The 15342-nt window shown below is 36.1% G+C and overlaps 1 protein-coding gene across 4 annotated transcripts in view; it reads right to left on the minus strand.

Annotated features, from left to right (window-relative positions):
* Positions 1–524: 524 nt before the first annotated feature.
* The window catches only part of ZFR (zinc finger RNA binding protein), a 75354-nt gene continuing 60536 nt past the window's right edge, over positions 525–15342 (minus strand). For 3 of the 4 annotated variants that reach the window (XM_019930185.3, XM_019930186.3, XM_019930184.3), the window contains 3 exons: positions 5029–5140; positions 4813–4910; positions 525–2140 (listed from right to left, as the gene is read on the minus strand). In XM_019930185.3, the coding sequence (XP_019785744.1) occupies positions 1961–2140; positions 4813–4910; positions 5029–5140 (390 nt within the window). In that variant the 3' untranslated portion in view covers positions 525–1960. Of the gene's footprint in view, positions 2141–4812; positions 4911–5028; positions 5141–15342 lie in introns of those variants that run through there. The other variant, XR_012330641.1, reaches the window with a different exon arrangement.

Raw genomic sequence — 15342 nt, forward strand, 5'->3', positions numbered from 1 at the left:
ACTAAATTGATGTACTAACTTTAATTAGCCACTCTGGGCTTTAGTTTCCTCACCTAAAAAATAAGAAATACAGCACCTTACTTATTCTTAATTTGTTATGATAGTTTTAAACAGGAAAACGTGTGAAAGACCTAGCATGGTGTCTGTCATTAGTGAGTGATAAATGTCAGTTCTTTTCTTCTCTCTTAAGTAAGAAAACTGTGAGAAACAAAATTCCAAATTTTTTTTACTGGGTGACTAAAATGAGACCCGGAAAGATTAAAAAAAGAAAAGAAAAGAAAAGAAAAGATGCTTGCTTGAGTTACAAAGATAGTATGTGACAAAATTTGGGAGAAAAAACAGAGTCTCCTGTTCTACTTCCCCAGCGGTTGTCTCCTACAGTCTCCTGGTCCTCTAAGAGCCTGGGGGAAGATTCTGACCCAAGAAAGAAATTGAACGAATATGGTATTGAATTACACAATTTTCTGGAAATTACGTGCCCAGGAAACATCATTTGTCAGAAATAACAAGATGTAAGTAGCCAATAAATTTGAATATGGTTTTACTGAAGCATACGTCATTTCAAAGCAGAAGTATTTATGTCAATTCTAACATATAATACAGTTAAGTCATTATATGAATTTAAGTTTTTATTTGTGTATTTCACTGTAGTGCTGTGACAAAATGACATTTGTGTACCAGAGCATACATATATCCACAGTAAGATGTAACTTTTCATTACACCACTGCTAGAATATTTAGCTTTTTGTAGGACACATAAGCAGGTAAGATGGCCACACCAAATAATTTTCTGTTTTTTTTCCCTTAGATAACCTTAATTTTTTAAAATCAGTAATACTCTATCAACCTCACTGTTAATAGAACTGTAAATTATCTGGGTGATGGGGTGTGGGGACAGGGGGGAGGGATAATTCAACTATTATTATACTGTAATAGTCGCTAGAGTAATCTCACACACACCAATAATGAACTGTCTTCATAATTAAGGGCTAGTTACTGTTGTTAGTTGCACAATGATACAGTTCCTTTTGAAAATATTGGTTAGCCCACTTATATATGAAAAATGCCCTTTCCACTTATGCAGAAGAAAAAAATATTCAGAAAGTTATTTTTGGCCTTGCTATGTCAAAAAGTCAACTGTACAAAGATCTACGTGTCAAACCTAAAATTATAATTTTAAAAGTATTAAAAACAAAAATGTCATGCATTTTTATTATCAATTATGCAGAGGCTTTAAAACTGTCGCAAGACCATATAGTATATATTAGCTTTTATACTGCTAATGCACAACTAACAGCAAACTTGATTAGATTAACAGAAATCTGTCTTAATTACACCTTTATATATCACACTAGAGAGACAAATGCCACAAGATCTGCAGAAACATTGAGTTCTGAGCACTTAAATGGCAGGATAACTTTTTTGTGTTGTAATCTATCACATAAAGAATAACAAAAGGAGGAAATTCTGCAGTCTCACGTTACAAAAAAACGTACTGCTGTAAAATATTAAGAGAGGGTAAAGGATATCTGTAACACAAAGTAACAACTAGTATCAAACAGCAAACAAAACCTCTAAATAAAAATATCAAAATACACATAGCAACTGAGCACAAATACTGCATTAAATATAGTAAAGATTTAATAGGACTAGTTAATAAAAGACACAAATATAGGGGGAGCTAGGGCAACCAGTAAATAAAACCAAAAATAATGGGAAAAAAAATCAGAACAATTGTTTTTCCCCTAGTTGGAGCACAATTTTGGGGGGGTGTCTTTCCATTCATATAATACCTAACACTGTACATTAAAAGATTTTAATATCATAGAAAAACTTGGTTCTTCCATGGAATTCTTTAAATTCTTGATAATTTTTTCAAAGTAGACATCATTATGAATGAAAAACAGCCAACAAATGGGCACCTGTTGCCTTTTAACACTGCAGATTTTACAGAAACTTTTTAAAAGTTATCATAATCCTTTTTGTCTTTTTTCCCCTCAGCTTCAAATCCATCAACTCCATCACTATCCCTTCTTCGCTTCCTGTTGTTGTGGATGTTAAAACGTTGGCTCATTTGGGGTAGTGGATCCATGCCCAGAACTTTGTGTATCTGGCGGAATGCAAGGAGTCTCAATGCAAACTACAACAACAAAAAGAGTCAGAATTTAGTTAATTTAAAAAACCAGTATTAATTCTTATTAGGTTTATAGCCCCAAATGACAATATAAAAAAGCATGTTTAATGAAAGAAACATCTTGAACGATATTAAATTTCACAAATGAAATACTCCATATGTTCTGATGTTTTTATTTTCAGGCTTTAATGTGTACATGCTGTTTTGTTTTTTAAAGCATAAGTTAAAAAAATAATTCTTAAAAAAAATTAGTATAATGTTCATTAAAAAAATCCTAAAACAATATACAGCAAAAGAAAAAGTGTCTCACTTATTGAATTAACATCTCTTTGGTTCATATTCACTCATCTTCCTACTTTTCCTGTGGATGCCCATGCACACAGGCTCAGGCATGGGGTACACGTGTGCGCACACACACGCACCTCCCCCCAGGTTTACAAAATGAGGATTATACTTCTACAACTTGTTACTTCATGAACTAAAAAAAAGATTTTTCACTATGTGGCTATGTATACATAGGAATATGTTAGGCATCAATGTCACAAGACCTATGTGTCACAAGATATTTGAGACATAATTCCCCAGTTTTCTGGGGGATATATACCCTTTAAACTAATATAAGGAAATTTTACAGTCATTTGATCAAATGGCAATTTTCACTACATAGTTAAACCTTCAATATAACTGTTTAGACTATTTCTTGAGATATAATTCACATATAAAATTTGTCCTCTTAAAGTGTACAATTCAGTGGGTTTTTTTTAGTATACTTACAAAGTTTTTCAACCATAACCACTCTCTAATTCCAGAACATTTTCATCACCACCTCTCACCCGTAAAAAAACCCCATGGCCCAACAGCAGTCATTCCTCAATTCCTCTACCCTGAGGCCCTCACAACCACTACTTTTCTATCTTGATAGATTTGTCTACTATGGACATTTCATATAAATAAAATCATACAATATGACTTTTTGTGTCTGGCTTCTTTTACTTACATTAAGGTTTTCAAGATTCATCTACATTATACTATGTATCAGCACTTCATTCCTTTTAATGGCTGAGTAATTTTCCACTGTATGAATATACCGCATTTGTTTATCCACCTATCCATCAACTGATATACACTTGGGATGTTTCCACTTTTTGGCAATTATGCACAATGCTTCTACGAATATTTGTGCATAAATTAAAATTTTTTTTTATTTTTTGTGTGTAACTTTTTAATGAACATATATTTGCAGTCCTTTGAATATACTTAGGAGTCAAACTGCTGAGTCATATGGTAACTCTATGTTTAACTTATTGAGGAAGTGCCAAACTGTTTTCCACAGTGGCTGCTATTCAGACTATTTTTAATCCCTGTTTATCTTCTTCAGCTGAGATACAGTTATTGACTACAATCATCCAAGTGAGAATTTACTGTTCTAAAACTTTTTTCCAGATTAGATGATTCTAGTTCCTTAGAAGTCTCCTCATACATTGATTGGCTTTTCAAACCTTCAAAAGTCCCCAAATCACCTTGGTTGGAACTTGATACAGCATTCTGTGTAAGCCTGCAGTTCTGGATCTTTGGCAGTACTGGGTACTTCTCTATCTCATCTAAGTTATAAGGCTGTTAACTTTCTGAAGTGAAACTAGGAATATTTATCATAACAGAATACTGATTCTTTATTTAGAGATACTTACAAAAGGTCCTTCCCAAAGATAAACAGAATAATGTTTTCTTCTGTATTAAAAGAAAATATCCAAAGATATCTGGTGTATAATAATGAATAGTAATACACTTCTACCACAGACATATTGCTACTGATCATCAGCTTTTTCTAATACTAGGAGTTTCTAAATAGAAGAGTACTCCAGTAAGGAAAACTAAAATAGCATCTGAGGATGGAGTGCACACTGTAAGCTCTTGTTCTGCATGTGATTGATATATATTACTAAATTCTAACAAGAAGAGAGATTTCTACTGTTTAACTGTAAATTATTTAGCAGCAAACAAAATTTGAGGATACTGAAATTATTCCCATAAAAAGTCACCTTGGAATTTTTAAACAATATCAAAGGAGACAAGGTTTACTTAATTCCTTTTTTGAGGGGGCAGATTAACCTTACTCTCCTCTTCGTATACTTCTGGACTCAAAAAAAGAAAGCAATAGCAATTTTAGACTGATTGAAATATTAACTTATTTAATCTTCCCAACAATCCTATTTGAGACAGACACTGCTCTTATCCCTTACAGATGAGCGGGCAGAGCTGCTATTCAAACTCAGGGAGTCTTGACTTCAGGGCCCACACTTTTAATTACCACATTCGCTGGCTTTTTCAGTGGCAGGAAAGGCTAAATCATAACAAAAATTTCCATAAACCATACAACGTATCACTTCTGTACATACAGAGGACATAAATAGCTTCTCTACTGACCCTGATATACAACGTAATACCAAGATTTAGAGACACTGAAAATACTGCTGTATTTTTATATTTATATAATACTTAAAGAGACACGCACATAGTTAAAATAATAAACTTGAAGATTACATTGATGAAATCTAGTTTAAATTATATCCTCTCTAAGGGTTTACTTACAATGATTTTTTCTAAAGGACAATTATAAAAAACCAAAACTTTAAGGGCAGTGATAGAACAAAGCTTTGGGATTGGGAACACACTGGTACCTGTGCACTGGATGTGATGTCTTCACGCTGCTGGTCAGTCATTGTTGCCAAGGTATCAAAGGGATCCTTCTCACAAGGATCCAGAAGTCCAGGACTACCTACAGCAATCACCGTAGGGAGAAAAAAGCATTACCATCATCCATTTGTAAAATAAAGAAGAGTTCTCATTCAACCATCAAACACAAAAACAAACATTAAAAATGAAGTAAAACTTACCTTTAAGAATAATCCCTGAAGAAATGCACTCAAACACTCTTCTCAGTGCATCTCCAGGACTCTGAGGACTAGAAGCACTACTGATTGCTTTCTCTACTAGTAACTCCATAGCCTAAAAACAAAAAAATAAAAATGTGCTTAACAGCTTACAGCCCAAAGGAATTATTCATTTTCAAATACCAGAATGACAAACTACCTGCAAAACTGTCAATAAAAAATTTAAAGATTGAAAAGGTTACATAAACCGAGTCACAAAATTAGAAAAAAATTACATATAGTATAAAAACACTCAAAATTAATAAGTAATGAAAACAAAAATAATAAGACTATATAATTGACATCTTAAAAATACTTTATAATTTATGCTAAATGAAAAATAGATTAATAGGTTTTTTGTTATTTTTAGTTGTTATCCTTTCCTATTAAAATATGACAGTCCTTAAAATTCTTTCGATATTTAGGACTCACATACATATGTTCTTTAACACCTACATACTGATGATACTAAGTCGTTAGAGCAAGACAGTATTCTACTAAGAAGACTTTTGTTTTCTTTACGAACAATTATCTAATTTTCATTTACCATACAACTGTACTTCTATTATCCTTAAGGAAAACACAACTTATGCTTTCACTGTAAATTACATTTGAGAGACTCAAAATCTAAACCAATGAATAAAAGAAAGAAGTACAGATTTAGATCCAGAAAGTGTTTTGAAGGGTCTATTAGAAAAATCTGTTTCCACTTAGAGTTTAAAAATTGAGATATAATGTACCACGCAGTGGTTTTTAGTACATTTACAAAGTTGTTCAACCATAACCACTCTCTAATTCCAGAACATTTTCATCACCCCCCCAAAAAACTCCATACCTATTAGCAGTCATTCTCCATCCTCCCTTTCTTCCATCCCCTGGCAACCACTAAACCACTTTCTATTTCTATAGATTTGCCTCTTCTAGATACTTCATACAAAGAACCATATGTGACTTTTTGTATCTGGTTGGTTTCTTTCACTTAGCATAATGTTTAAGGTTTGTCCAAGTTGTAGCCTTTACTTAAATTATAAATAAAACCACCAATAACACTTCAAAGAAATTAAATAGATTGCAACTAGAATGAAATCCTTAAAATGATACTGAAACTGAAAATACCTTAGGGAGAATCCATTTTTAGCTATATACTTAAAAAACTCATAAATTTAATCAGAGGTAAAAACTACATCCACCTATTCACCCCGAGGCCATTACTTAGCTCTCTGAAGTAAGAGTAATTCTTAAAAGGCTGGACATTTGGAGGCTTCAGTCCCAAACAAATTAGGAATAAATTGTAAGAGAGATGTGAATTAAAAGAGATAGTGCACATTAAGAGCTATAAAAAAATGATAGCTGGAAGCAAGAAGTTAAAAAAATCTGAGAATAATGAATGTTAATAATGATAAATGTAAATTACAACAAAAAAATTAAGATGCTTCAGTTTATTCAACTGAAGAATGCAGTAAGATGTTCAAGACAATTTTTAAGGATTTTCATTTTAAAATTTTAGTATTTTAAGGAATCAGCTTCACTTATCTAGACAACTCTATGAATGTAGAATAAACACCTTTCCTTTCCAGACAAGTCAAGTATTATTTCAAGATGTCCAAAAGACTGAAATCTTTGAAGATTAAAGGACTTTCAAGTGTCATTTATTTTGGATTTTTAAAAATTCTACTTTATTTAGTTTTTTGGCTTCGTCAGGTCTTAGTTGTGGCAGGCGGGGTCTGCGTTGAGGCACATGGGGTCTTTCGTCTGGTTGCAGGCTCTTCATTGTGGCGTGCGGGTTTTCCTCTAGTTGTGGAGCACAGGCTCCAGGGCAGGCGGCTCCAGAGTGCGTGGGCTCTGTAGTCTGCGGCACGCGGGCTCTCTCGTTGAGGTGCACGAGCTCAGTAGTTGTGGTGCTGGGCTTAGTTGCCCCGTGGCATGTGGGACCTTAGTTCCCCAACCAGGGGTCAAACCTGCGTCCCCTGCATTGGAAGGTGGATTCTTTACCACAGGACCACCAGGGAAGTCCCCCAGATGTCATTTATTTTGAACCCCTCTGCGTAACCTAAGTGGCCAGTATGTAGAAAATACTCAATAGGACTTCCCTGGTGGCACAGTGGTTAAGAATCCGCCTGCCAATGCAGGGGACACGGGTTCGAGCCCTGGTCCGGGAAGATCTCACAGGCCACGGAGCAACTAAGCCCATGCGCCACAACTACTGAGTCTGTGCTCTAGAGCCCGCGAGCCACAACTACTGAGCCCACGTGCCACAACTACTGAAGCCCGCATGCCTAGAGCCTGTGCTCTGCAACAAGAGAAGCCAACGCAATGAGAAGCCTGTGCACAGCAACGAAGTAAGTAAATAAATAAATAAAACACTCAACAAATGTTTATGAAACAGAATACTTTTGGAAAGAAATATGAAAATAATCCTGCTAATAAAAGAAATCAAGGCTTATAATTAACAAGTTACTAAAATACAAAATTGATGTCCTAATATATGCAACTTTCCGAAAATAATTCTAATTTATACTAAGTACTTTTAGAGAATGTTAAGAGAAAAATAAGTATTAAATAATCAGCTATAATATAGCTATGTCAAGATATAAAATGTTACAAGTAATTCAAAGCTTTTTCAAAATCTGCTTACTGACTGACCTTAGAAGTGGGAATTTGTAATTTAAACTTATATATTAAGGTAGAAACTGACTAAAAACCAAGAAAGAAATGAATGATTTATGGAATACAGAAAGTCCATATATTTAATCACACAATAAAACTAAGTCAACTATCTGCCTTGACATCATTTGCTCTGAAGGAAGCAATTGAAAAATGTTAATTTTCTATAGAACATGGTTGTTCTCCAAGCAGAGGTCTACAGTTAAGAAAGCAACAAAAGTAGAAAACAAGAGGTTTATATACTCTGAAATGTACGCATTCAAAAGTAAAAGGACAGAAAACTAGGGCACCTAACAGGCACCCGTGAGGGACCACAGACACCTAAGGGAATGGGAGGAACACCCGGCAATTGGTTGCTTCAATTATATTTTTATTTTTCCTAATATGTATTTTTATCTTTCTGATTTTGTTTTTTATTCTTTGTTATTGTATTGCTCCTTTCTTTCTTTCTTTCTTCCTCCCTCCCTCCCTCCCTTTCTTTTTTTTTTTTTTGGCGTGCTACACAGCTTGTGGGATCTTGGTTCTCAGGCTGGAGGTCAGGCCCGAGCTCCTGCAGTGGGACCTCCGAGTCCAAACCGCTGGACTAACAGAGAACCTCAGACCCCAGGGAATATTAATCCGAGTGAGGCCTCCCAGAGGTACTCATCTCAGCAGGAAGACCCCGCTCTATCCAACAGCCTGCAAACTCCAATGCTGGACACCTCAGGCCAAATAACTAGTAAGACAGGAATACAGCCCAACCCATCAAAAACAAAAAAACCCCCAAAAACGAAACGACAAAAAGATATGTTACAGATGAAGGAGCAAGGTAAAAACCTACAAGACCAAATAAATAAAGACGAAATAGGCAACCTATCTGAAAAAGAATTCAGAGTAATGACAGTAAAGATGACCCAAAATCTCGGAAAAAGAATGGAGAAAATACAAGAAACATTTAACAAGGATCTAGAAGAACTAAAGAGCAAACAAACAGTGATGAAAAACACAATAAATGAAATTTAAAATACTCTAAAAGGAATAGCAGAATAACTGAGGCAGAAGAACGGATAAGTGAGCTGGAAGATAAAATGGTGGAAATAACTGTGAGGGAGCAGAATAAAGAAAAAAGAATGAAAGGAATTGAGGACATTCTCAGAGACCTCTGAGACAACATTAAACACACCAACATTTGAATTACAGGGGTCCCAAAGAAGAGAAAAAGAAAAGGTCTGAGAAAATATTTGAAGAGATTATAGTCAAAAACTTCCCTAACATGGGAAAGGAAATAGTCAATCAAGTCCAGGAAGGACAGAGTCTCCCATACAGGATAAGCCCAAAGAGAAACAGGCCTAGACACATTAATCAAACTATCAAAAATTAAATACAAAGAAAAAATATTAAAAGCAGCAAGGGAGGGCTTCCCTGGTGGTGCAGTGGTTGAGAGTCCACCTGCCGATGCAGGGGACACAGGTTCGTGCCCCGGTCTGGGAAGATCCCACATGCTGTGGAGCGGCTGGGCCCGTGAGCCGTGGCCGCTGAGCCTGCGCATCCAGAGCCTGTGCTCCACAACAGGAGAGGCCACAACAGTGAGAGGCCCATGTACAAAAAAAAAAAAAAAAAAAAAAAAAGAAATGAAAAAGGAGAGATCACAACTGACACTGCAGAAATACAAAAGATCGTTAAGACACTACTACAAGCAACTATATGCCAATAAAATGGACAACCTGAAAGAAATGGACAAATTCTTGGAAAAGTACAACCTTACAAGACTGATCCAGGAAGAATTAGAAAACATAAACCGGCCAATCACAGGTAATGAAATTGAAACTGTAATTAAAAATCTTCCAACAAACAAAAGTCCAGGACCAGATGGCTTCACAGGCAAACGCTATCAAACATTTATAGAAGAGTTAACACCTATCCTTCTCAAGCTCTTCCAAAAAATTACAGAGGGAGGATCACTCCCCAAACTCAGTCTACGAGGCCACCACCACCCTGATATCAAAACCAGACAAAGAGGTCACAAAAAAAGAAAATTATAGACCAAAATCACTGATGAACACAGACGTGAAAATCCTCAACAAATACTAGCAAACAGAATCCAGCAACACATTAGAAGGATCATACACCATGATCAAGTGGGATTTATCCCAGGGATGCAAGGAAACTTCAATATAGGGAAAACAATCAATGTGATACACCATATTAACAAAATAAGGAATAAAAACCATATGATCATCTCAGCAGATTCAGAAAAAGCTTTTGACAAAATTCAACACCCATTTATGATGAAAACTCTCCAGAAAGTGGGCACAGAGGGAACCTACCTCAACATAATAAAGGCCATATACTACAAACCCACAGTAAACATTGTTATCAATGGTGAAAACCTGAAAGTATTTCCTCTAAGATCAGGAACAAGACAACGATGTCCACTCTCACCACTCTTATTCAATATAGTATTGGAAGTCCTAGCCACAGCAATCAGAGAAGAAAAAGAAATAAAAGGAATACAAACTGGAAAAGAAGAAGTAAAACTGTCAGTTTGCCAATGACATGACACTATACATAGAAAATCCTAAAGATGCCACTAGAAAACTACTAGAACTAATCAATGAATTTGGTAAGGTTGCAGGATACAAAAGTAATGCAGAGCAATCTCTTGAATTCTTATACACTAACAACGAAAGATCAGAAAGAGAAATTAAGGAAACAATCCCATTTACCATCGCAACAAAAAGAATAAAATACCTAGGTATAAACCTACTTAAGGAGGCAAAAGACCTGTACTCAGAAAACTATAAAACACTGATGAAAGAAATCAAAGATAACATGAATTGATGGAGAGATATTCCATGCTCCTGGACAGGAAGAACCTATATTGTGGAAATGACTATACTACCCAAAACAACCTACAGGTTCAATGTAATCCCTATCAAACTACCAATAGCATTTTTCACAGAACTAGAATAAGAAATTTTACAATTTGCATGGAAACACAAGAGAACCCGAAGAGTCAAAGCAATCTTGAAAAACAAAAACGGAGATGAAGGAATCAGGCTTCCCGACTTCAGACTATACTACAAAGCTACAGTAATCAAGACAGTGTGGTACTGACACAAAAACAGAAATCTAAATCAATGGAACAAGATAGAAAGCCCAGAGATAAACCCACGCACATATGGTCACCTTATCTTTGATAAAGGAGGCAAGAATATACAGTGGAGAAAAGACAGCCTCTTCAATAAGTGGTGCTGGGAAAACTGGACAGGTACATGTAAAAGTATGAAATTAGAACACTCCCTAGCACCATACACAAAAATAAACTCAAAATGGATTAAAGACCTCAATATAAGTCCAGACACTATCAAACTCTTAGAGGAAAACATAGGCAGAACACTCTATGACATAAATCACACCAAGATCCTTTTTGACTCACCTCCTAGAGAAATGGAAACAAAAACAAAAATAAACAAACGGGACCTAATGAAACTTAAAAGCTTTTGTACAGCAAAGGAAACCATAAACAAGATGAAAAGACAATCGTCAGAATGGGAGAAAACAGTTGCAAATGAAGCAACTGACAAAGGATTAATCTCCAAAATATATAAACAGCTCATGCAGCTCAATATCACAAAAACAAACAACCCAGTTCAAAAATGGGCAGAAGACCTAAACAGACATTTCTACAAAGAAGACATACAGATGGCCAACAAATGCATGAAAAGATGCTCAACATCACTAATCATTAGAGAAATGCAAATCAAAAGTACAATGAGGTATCACCTAACACCAGTCAGAATGGCCATCATCAAAAAATCTACAAACAATAAATGCTGGAGAGGGTGTGGAGAAAAGGGAACCCTCTTGCACTGCTGGTGGGAATGTAAATTGATACAGTCACTATGGAGAACAGTATGGAGGTTCCTTAAAAAACTAAAAGTAGAACTACCATACAGCCCAGCAATCCCACTACTGGGCATATACCCTGAGAAAACCATAATTCAAAAAGAGTCATGTAGCACAATGTTCACTGCAGCTCTATTTACAATAGCCAGGACATGGAACCAACCTAAATGTCCATCAACAGATGACTGGATAAAGAATGTGGCACATATATACAATGGAATATTAGCCATAAAAAGAAACGAAACTGAGTTATTTGTAGTGAGGTGGATGGACCTCGAGTCTGTCATACAGAGTGAAGTAAGTCAGAAGGAGAAAAACAAATGCCGTATGCTAACACATATATATGGAATCTAAAAAAAATAGTTATGAGGAACCTAGGGGCAGGACAGGAATAAAGACGCAGATGTGGAGAATGCACTTGAGGACATGGGGAGGGGGAAGGGTAAGATGGTACGAAGTGAGAGAGTGGCATGGACTTATATACTACCAAATGTAAAAGAGACAGCTAGTGGGAAGCAGCCGCATAGCATAGGGAGATCAGCTCGGTACTCTGTGACCACCTAGAGGGGTGGGATAGGGAGGGTGGGAGGGAGACGCAAGAGGGAGGAGATACGGGGATACACGTAGATGTATAACTGATTCACTTTGTTATAAAGCAGAAACTAACACACCATTGTAAAGCAATTATACTCCAATAAAGATGTTAAAAACAACAACAACCTACATGCACCACAATGTTCACTGCAGCTCTATTTACAATAGCCAGGACATGGAAACAACCTAAATGTCCATCAACAGATGACTGGATAAAGAATGTGGCACATACATACAATGGAATATTACTCAGCCATAAAAAGAAAAGAAATTGAGTTACTTGTAGTGAGGTGGATGGACCTAGAATCTGTCATACAGAGTGAAGTAAGCCAGAAAGAGAAAAACAAACGCTGTATGCTAATGCATATATATGGAATTTTAAAAAGCAGTACTGATGAACCTAGTGGCAGGGCAGGAATAAAGACGCAGACGTAGAGAACAGACTTGAGGGCACAGGGTGGTGAAGGGCAAGCTGGGATGAAGTGAGAGAGTAGCCCTGACGTATATACACTACCGAATGTAAAATGGATGACTAGTGGGAAGCTGCTGCACAGAACAGGGAGATCAGCTTGGTGCTTTGTGATGACCTAGAGGGATGGGATAGGGAGGGTGGGAGGGAGGCTAAAGAGGGAGAGGATATGGGGATATACGTATACATATAGTTGATTCACATTATTGTACAGTAGAAACTAACACAACATTGTAAAGCATTTATACTCCAAAAAAGATGTGGAAAAAAAGAAACAAGTAGAAGGACAACATCAAAGATGAACAGAATCAAATTAAGAAAATGATTATTTAGGTTGCAATGTGAAGCATCTTGGTGGCTGAAGTTATTTAAAGAAAAAAGGTCTCTTAAATATTACCTATTAAATGATGTGAAACCTAGAATTATAATATTTGCTTAAAAAAACATTCATGTGTATATATTTTTCTTTCCCATCTTTAATAGTAGTAAGAAGAACAATGCTTAGTAAGGGGCAGGCACCATGCTAAGCACTTTTAAATAAATGATTTCATTTAATTTCTCATAACTAGATGTCACTATACCACAATTTTAAAGATTAAAAAACCAGAAAACCTTAAAGAGTTTAAAAGGTCATACAACTAGAAGCTTAAGGGGCTAGGATTTAAACCCAGGTCTTACTGACTCAAACCTGGTTTTTTTTTTTTTTTTTTTTTTAAGACAACTGTATTTCAATAAATATCCTTTACAATTGATCCAGACAGATAACATTACTAGTTTCCTTGGATAGTAGTTTCTAGTTCTGATAGAGGTAAAGGGCTATGAAAAAAAAAATACTTTGGGAGATTATGGTAACACAGGTACTTTCATTTGGTGGTAGTGTATACCTGTAAAACCTTCTTTTAAAAAAAAAAAAAAAATCACACAGCTGACAAGTTCAAAACCACATACTAATGAACCCAGTAATGTCAGTACTAAAGATTTACAATAGGGCTCTTACACTTACTGAAAACACAAAAAATATTCAGTGAAGCTGTTTATCTGCAATACACTGGAAACAATCTAAATATCAAACCCTAGGAAGTTTGGTCAACTAATTGTAATAGTAGTGAAGTTAGCCTCTTCATCATTATATAACTAACACTTACTGAGTGAGTGCTTATTAGATGCTAAACACTGTTCTAAGCCTTTACATACATTAACCAATTTTAATCATCATAATCACCTCTTGGTGGTAGATACAACTATTATTCCAATTTTACAGATAAAAATGTTTATGCTACTAAAATAGGATTTTATGAATACCATTACAAGCACTTGTCTGTATAAAAGCCATTTCTGTATTCCAGTGGACACAGGTGAAGGTTGATACATGCATGACAAACTTCCGACTCCTAAGTCCATGTGTAGGATGTTGTATCTTTGCACATGCACAGCACTTTATTTCATACTCATACACATGTTGATGCACAGCACTTTATTTCATACTCAACAATTCTTAATAAAAACTGTCAAGTCTTTTTTTTTTTTAAATTTATTTATTTTTGGCCACATTGGGTGTTTGTTGCTGCACGTGGCCTTTCTCTAGTTGCGGCGAGCAGGGGCTACTCTTCATTGCAGCGCATGGGTTTCTCTTGTTGTTGAGCACAGGCTCTAGGCACGCGGGCTTCAGTAGGTGTGGCACACAGGTTTAGTTGCTCCGCGGCATGTGGGATCTTCCCGGACCAGGGATTGAACCCATGTACCCTGCGATGGCAGGCGGATTCTTAACCAGTGAGCCACCAGGGAAGTCCTTTTTAAAAAAATTTTTCTATTTATTTGGCTATGCTGGGTCTTAGTTGAGGCATGCAGGATCTTTTAAGTTGTGGCATGTGGGCTCCTAGTTGCAGCATGTGGGATCTAGTTCCCTAAGCAGGGATCAAACCCGGGCCCCCTGCATTGGGAGCACAGAGTCTTAGCCCCTGGACCACCAGGGAAGTCCCAGAACTGTCAAGTCTTCTTAAAAAAAGTTTACTAACAGCTTTTGGTGATTTGGGGATGTGTATTTACTCAAGTAGATGGTTTCTGTTATGGGGTAGCTAAGTGCTGAGTTATTATTTTTAAGCTAAAGTGAGTGAGATGATACAGTCCAAGTACAACTTGCTGATTCTCCTGCAAGCTAAAAGAATGTTAGTTATTTGCCCTGTTGTGTCAGTGTTCTATCACTTAAAACCTCTTTTATTCAGACAAGTGCTTGTAATGGTATTTACCAAGTTGAAGACTCTTTGTGGAAGACAGGAAAGGAAGAGTAGAAAAATTCCAATTATCCACATCTAATTATATCTAATAATAAATAGACATCTAACATGTAGATAAAAGAAAAAAATAAATAATGTAAGATCTTCCAAAGGAGTAAGATGCAGGGGAAAATTAATATCAAAGGTGGCTGTGAATTCTCAACACAAGTGTCCCAAAGAGGCTTCACATACCCAAAACCCTCTGTTGGTTCAGGGAAAGAGAAATTGTTCTTGAAAGGAAATGGTAAATAGGTTTAGGAGACAAACAGAGCAGATTCTGCATAAGCAAAGCCTCTAGGAAGCCATCCTGGGTTTGAAACCTGAAGCATAAAGGTGTGCCAATGGAATCCACCTCACAGACTATCACAGCACATTCAATCAGGACACAGG

The sequence above is a fragment of the Tursiops truncatus genome, chromosome 3, assembly GCF_011762595.2.
Source record: "Tursiops truncatus isolate mTurTru1 chromosome 3, mTurTru1.mat.Y, whole genome shotgun sequence".
Taxonomy (NCBI): domain Eukaryota; kingdom Metazoa; phylum Chordata; class Mammalia; order Artiodactyla; family Delphinidae; genus Tursiops; species Tursiops truncatus.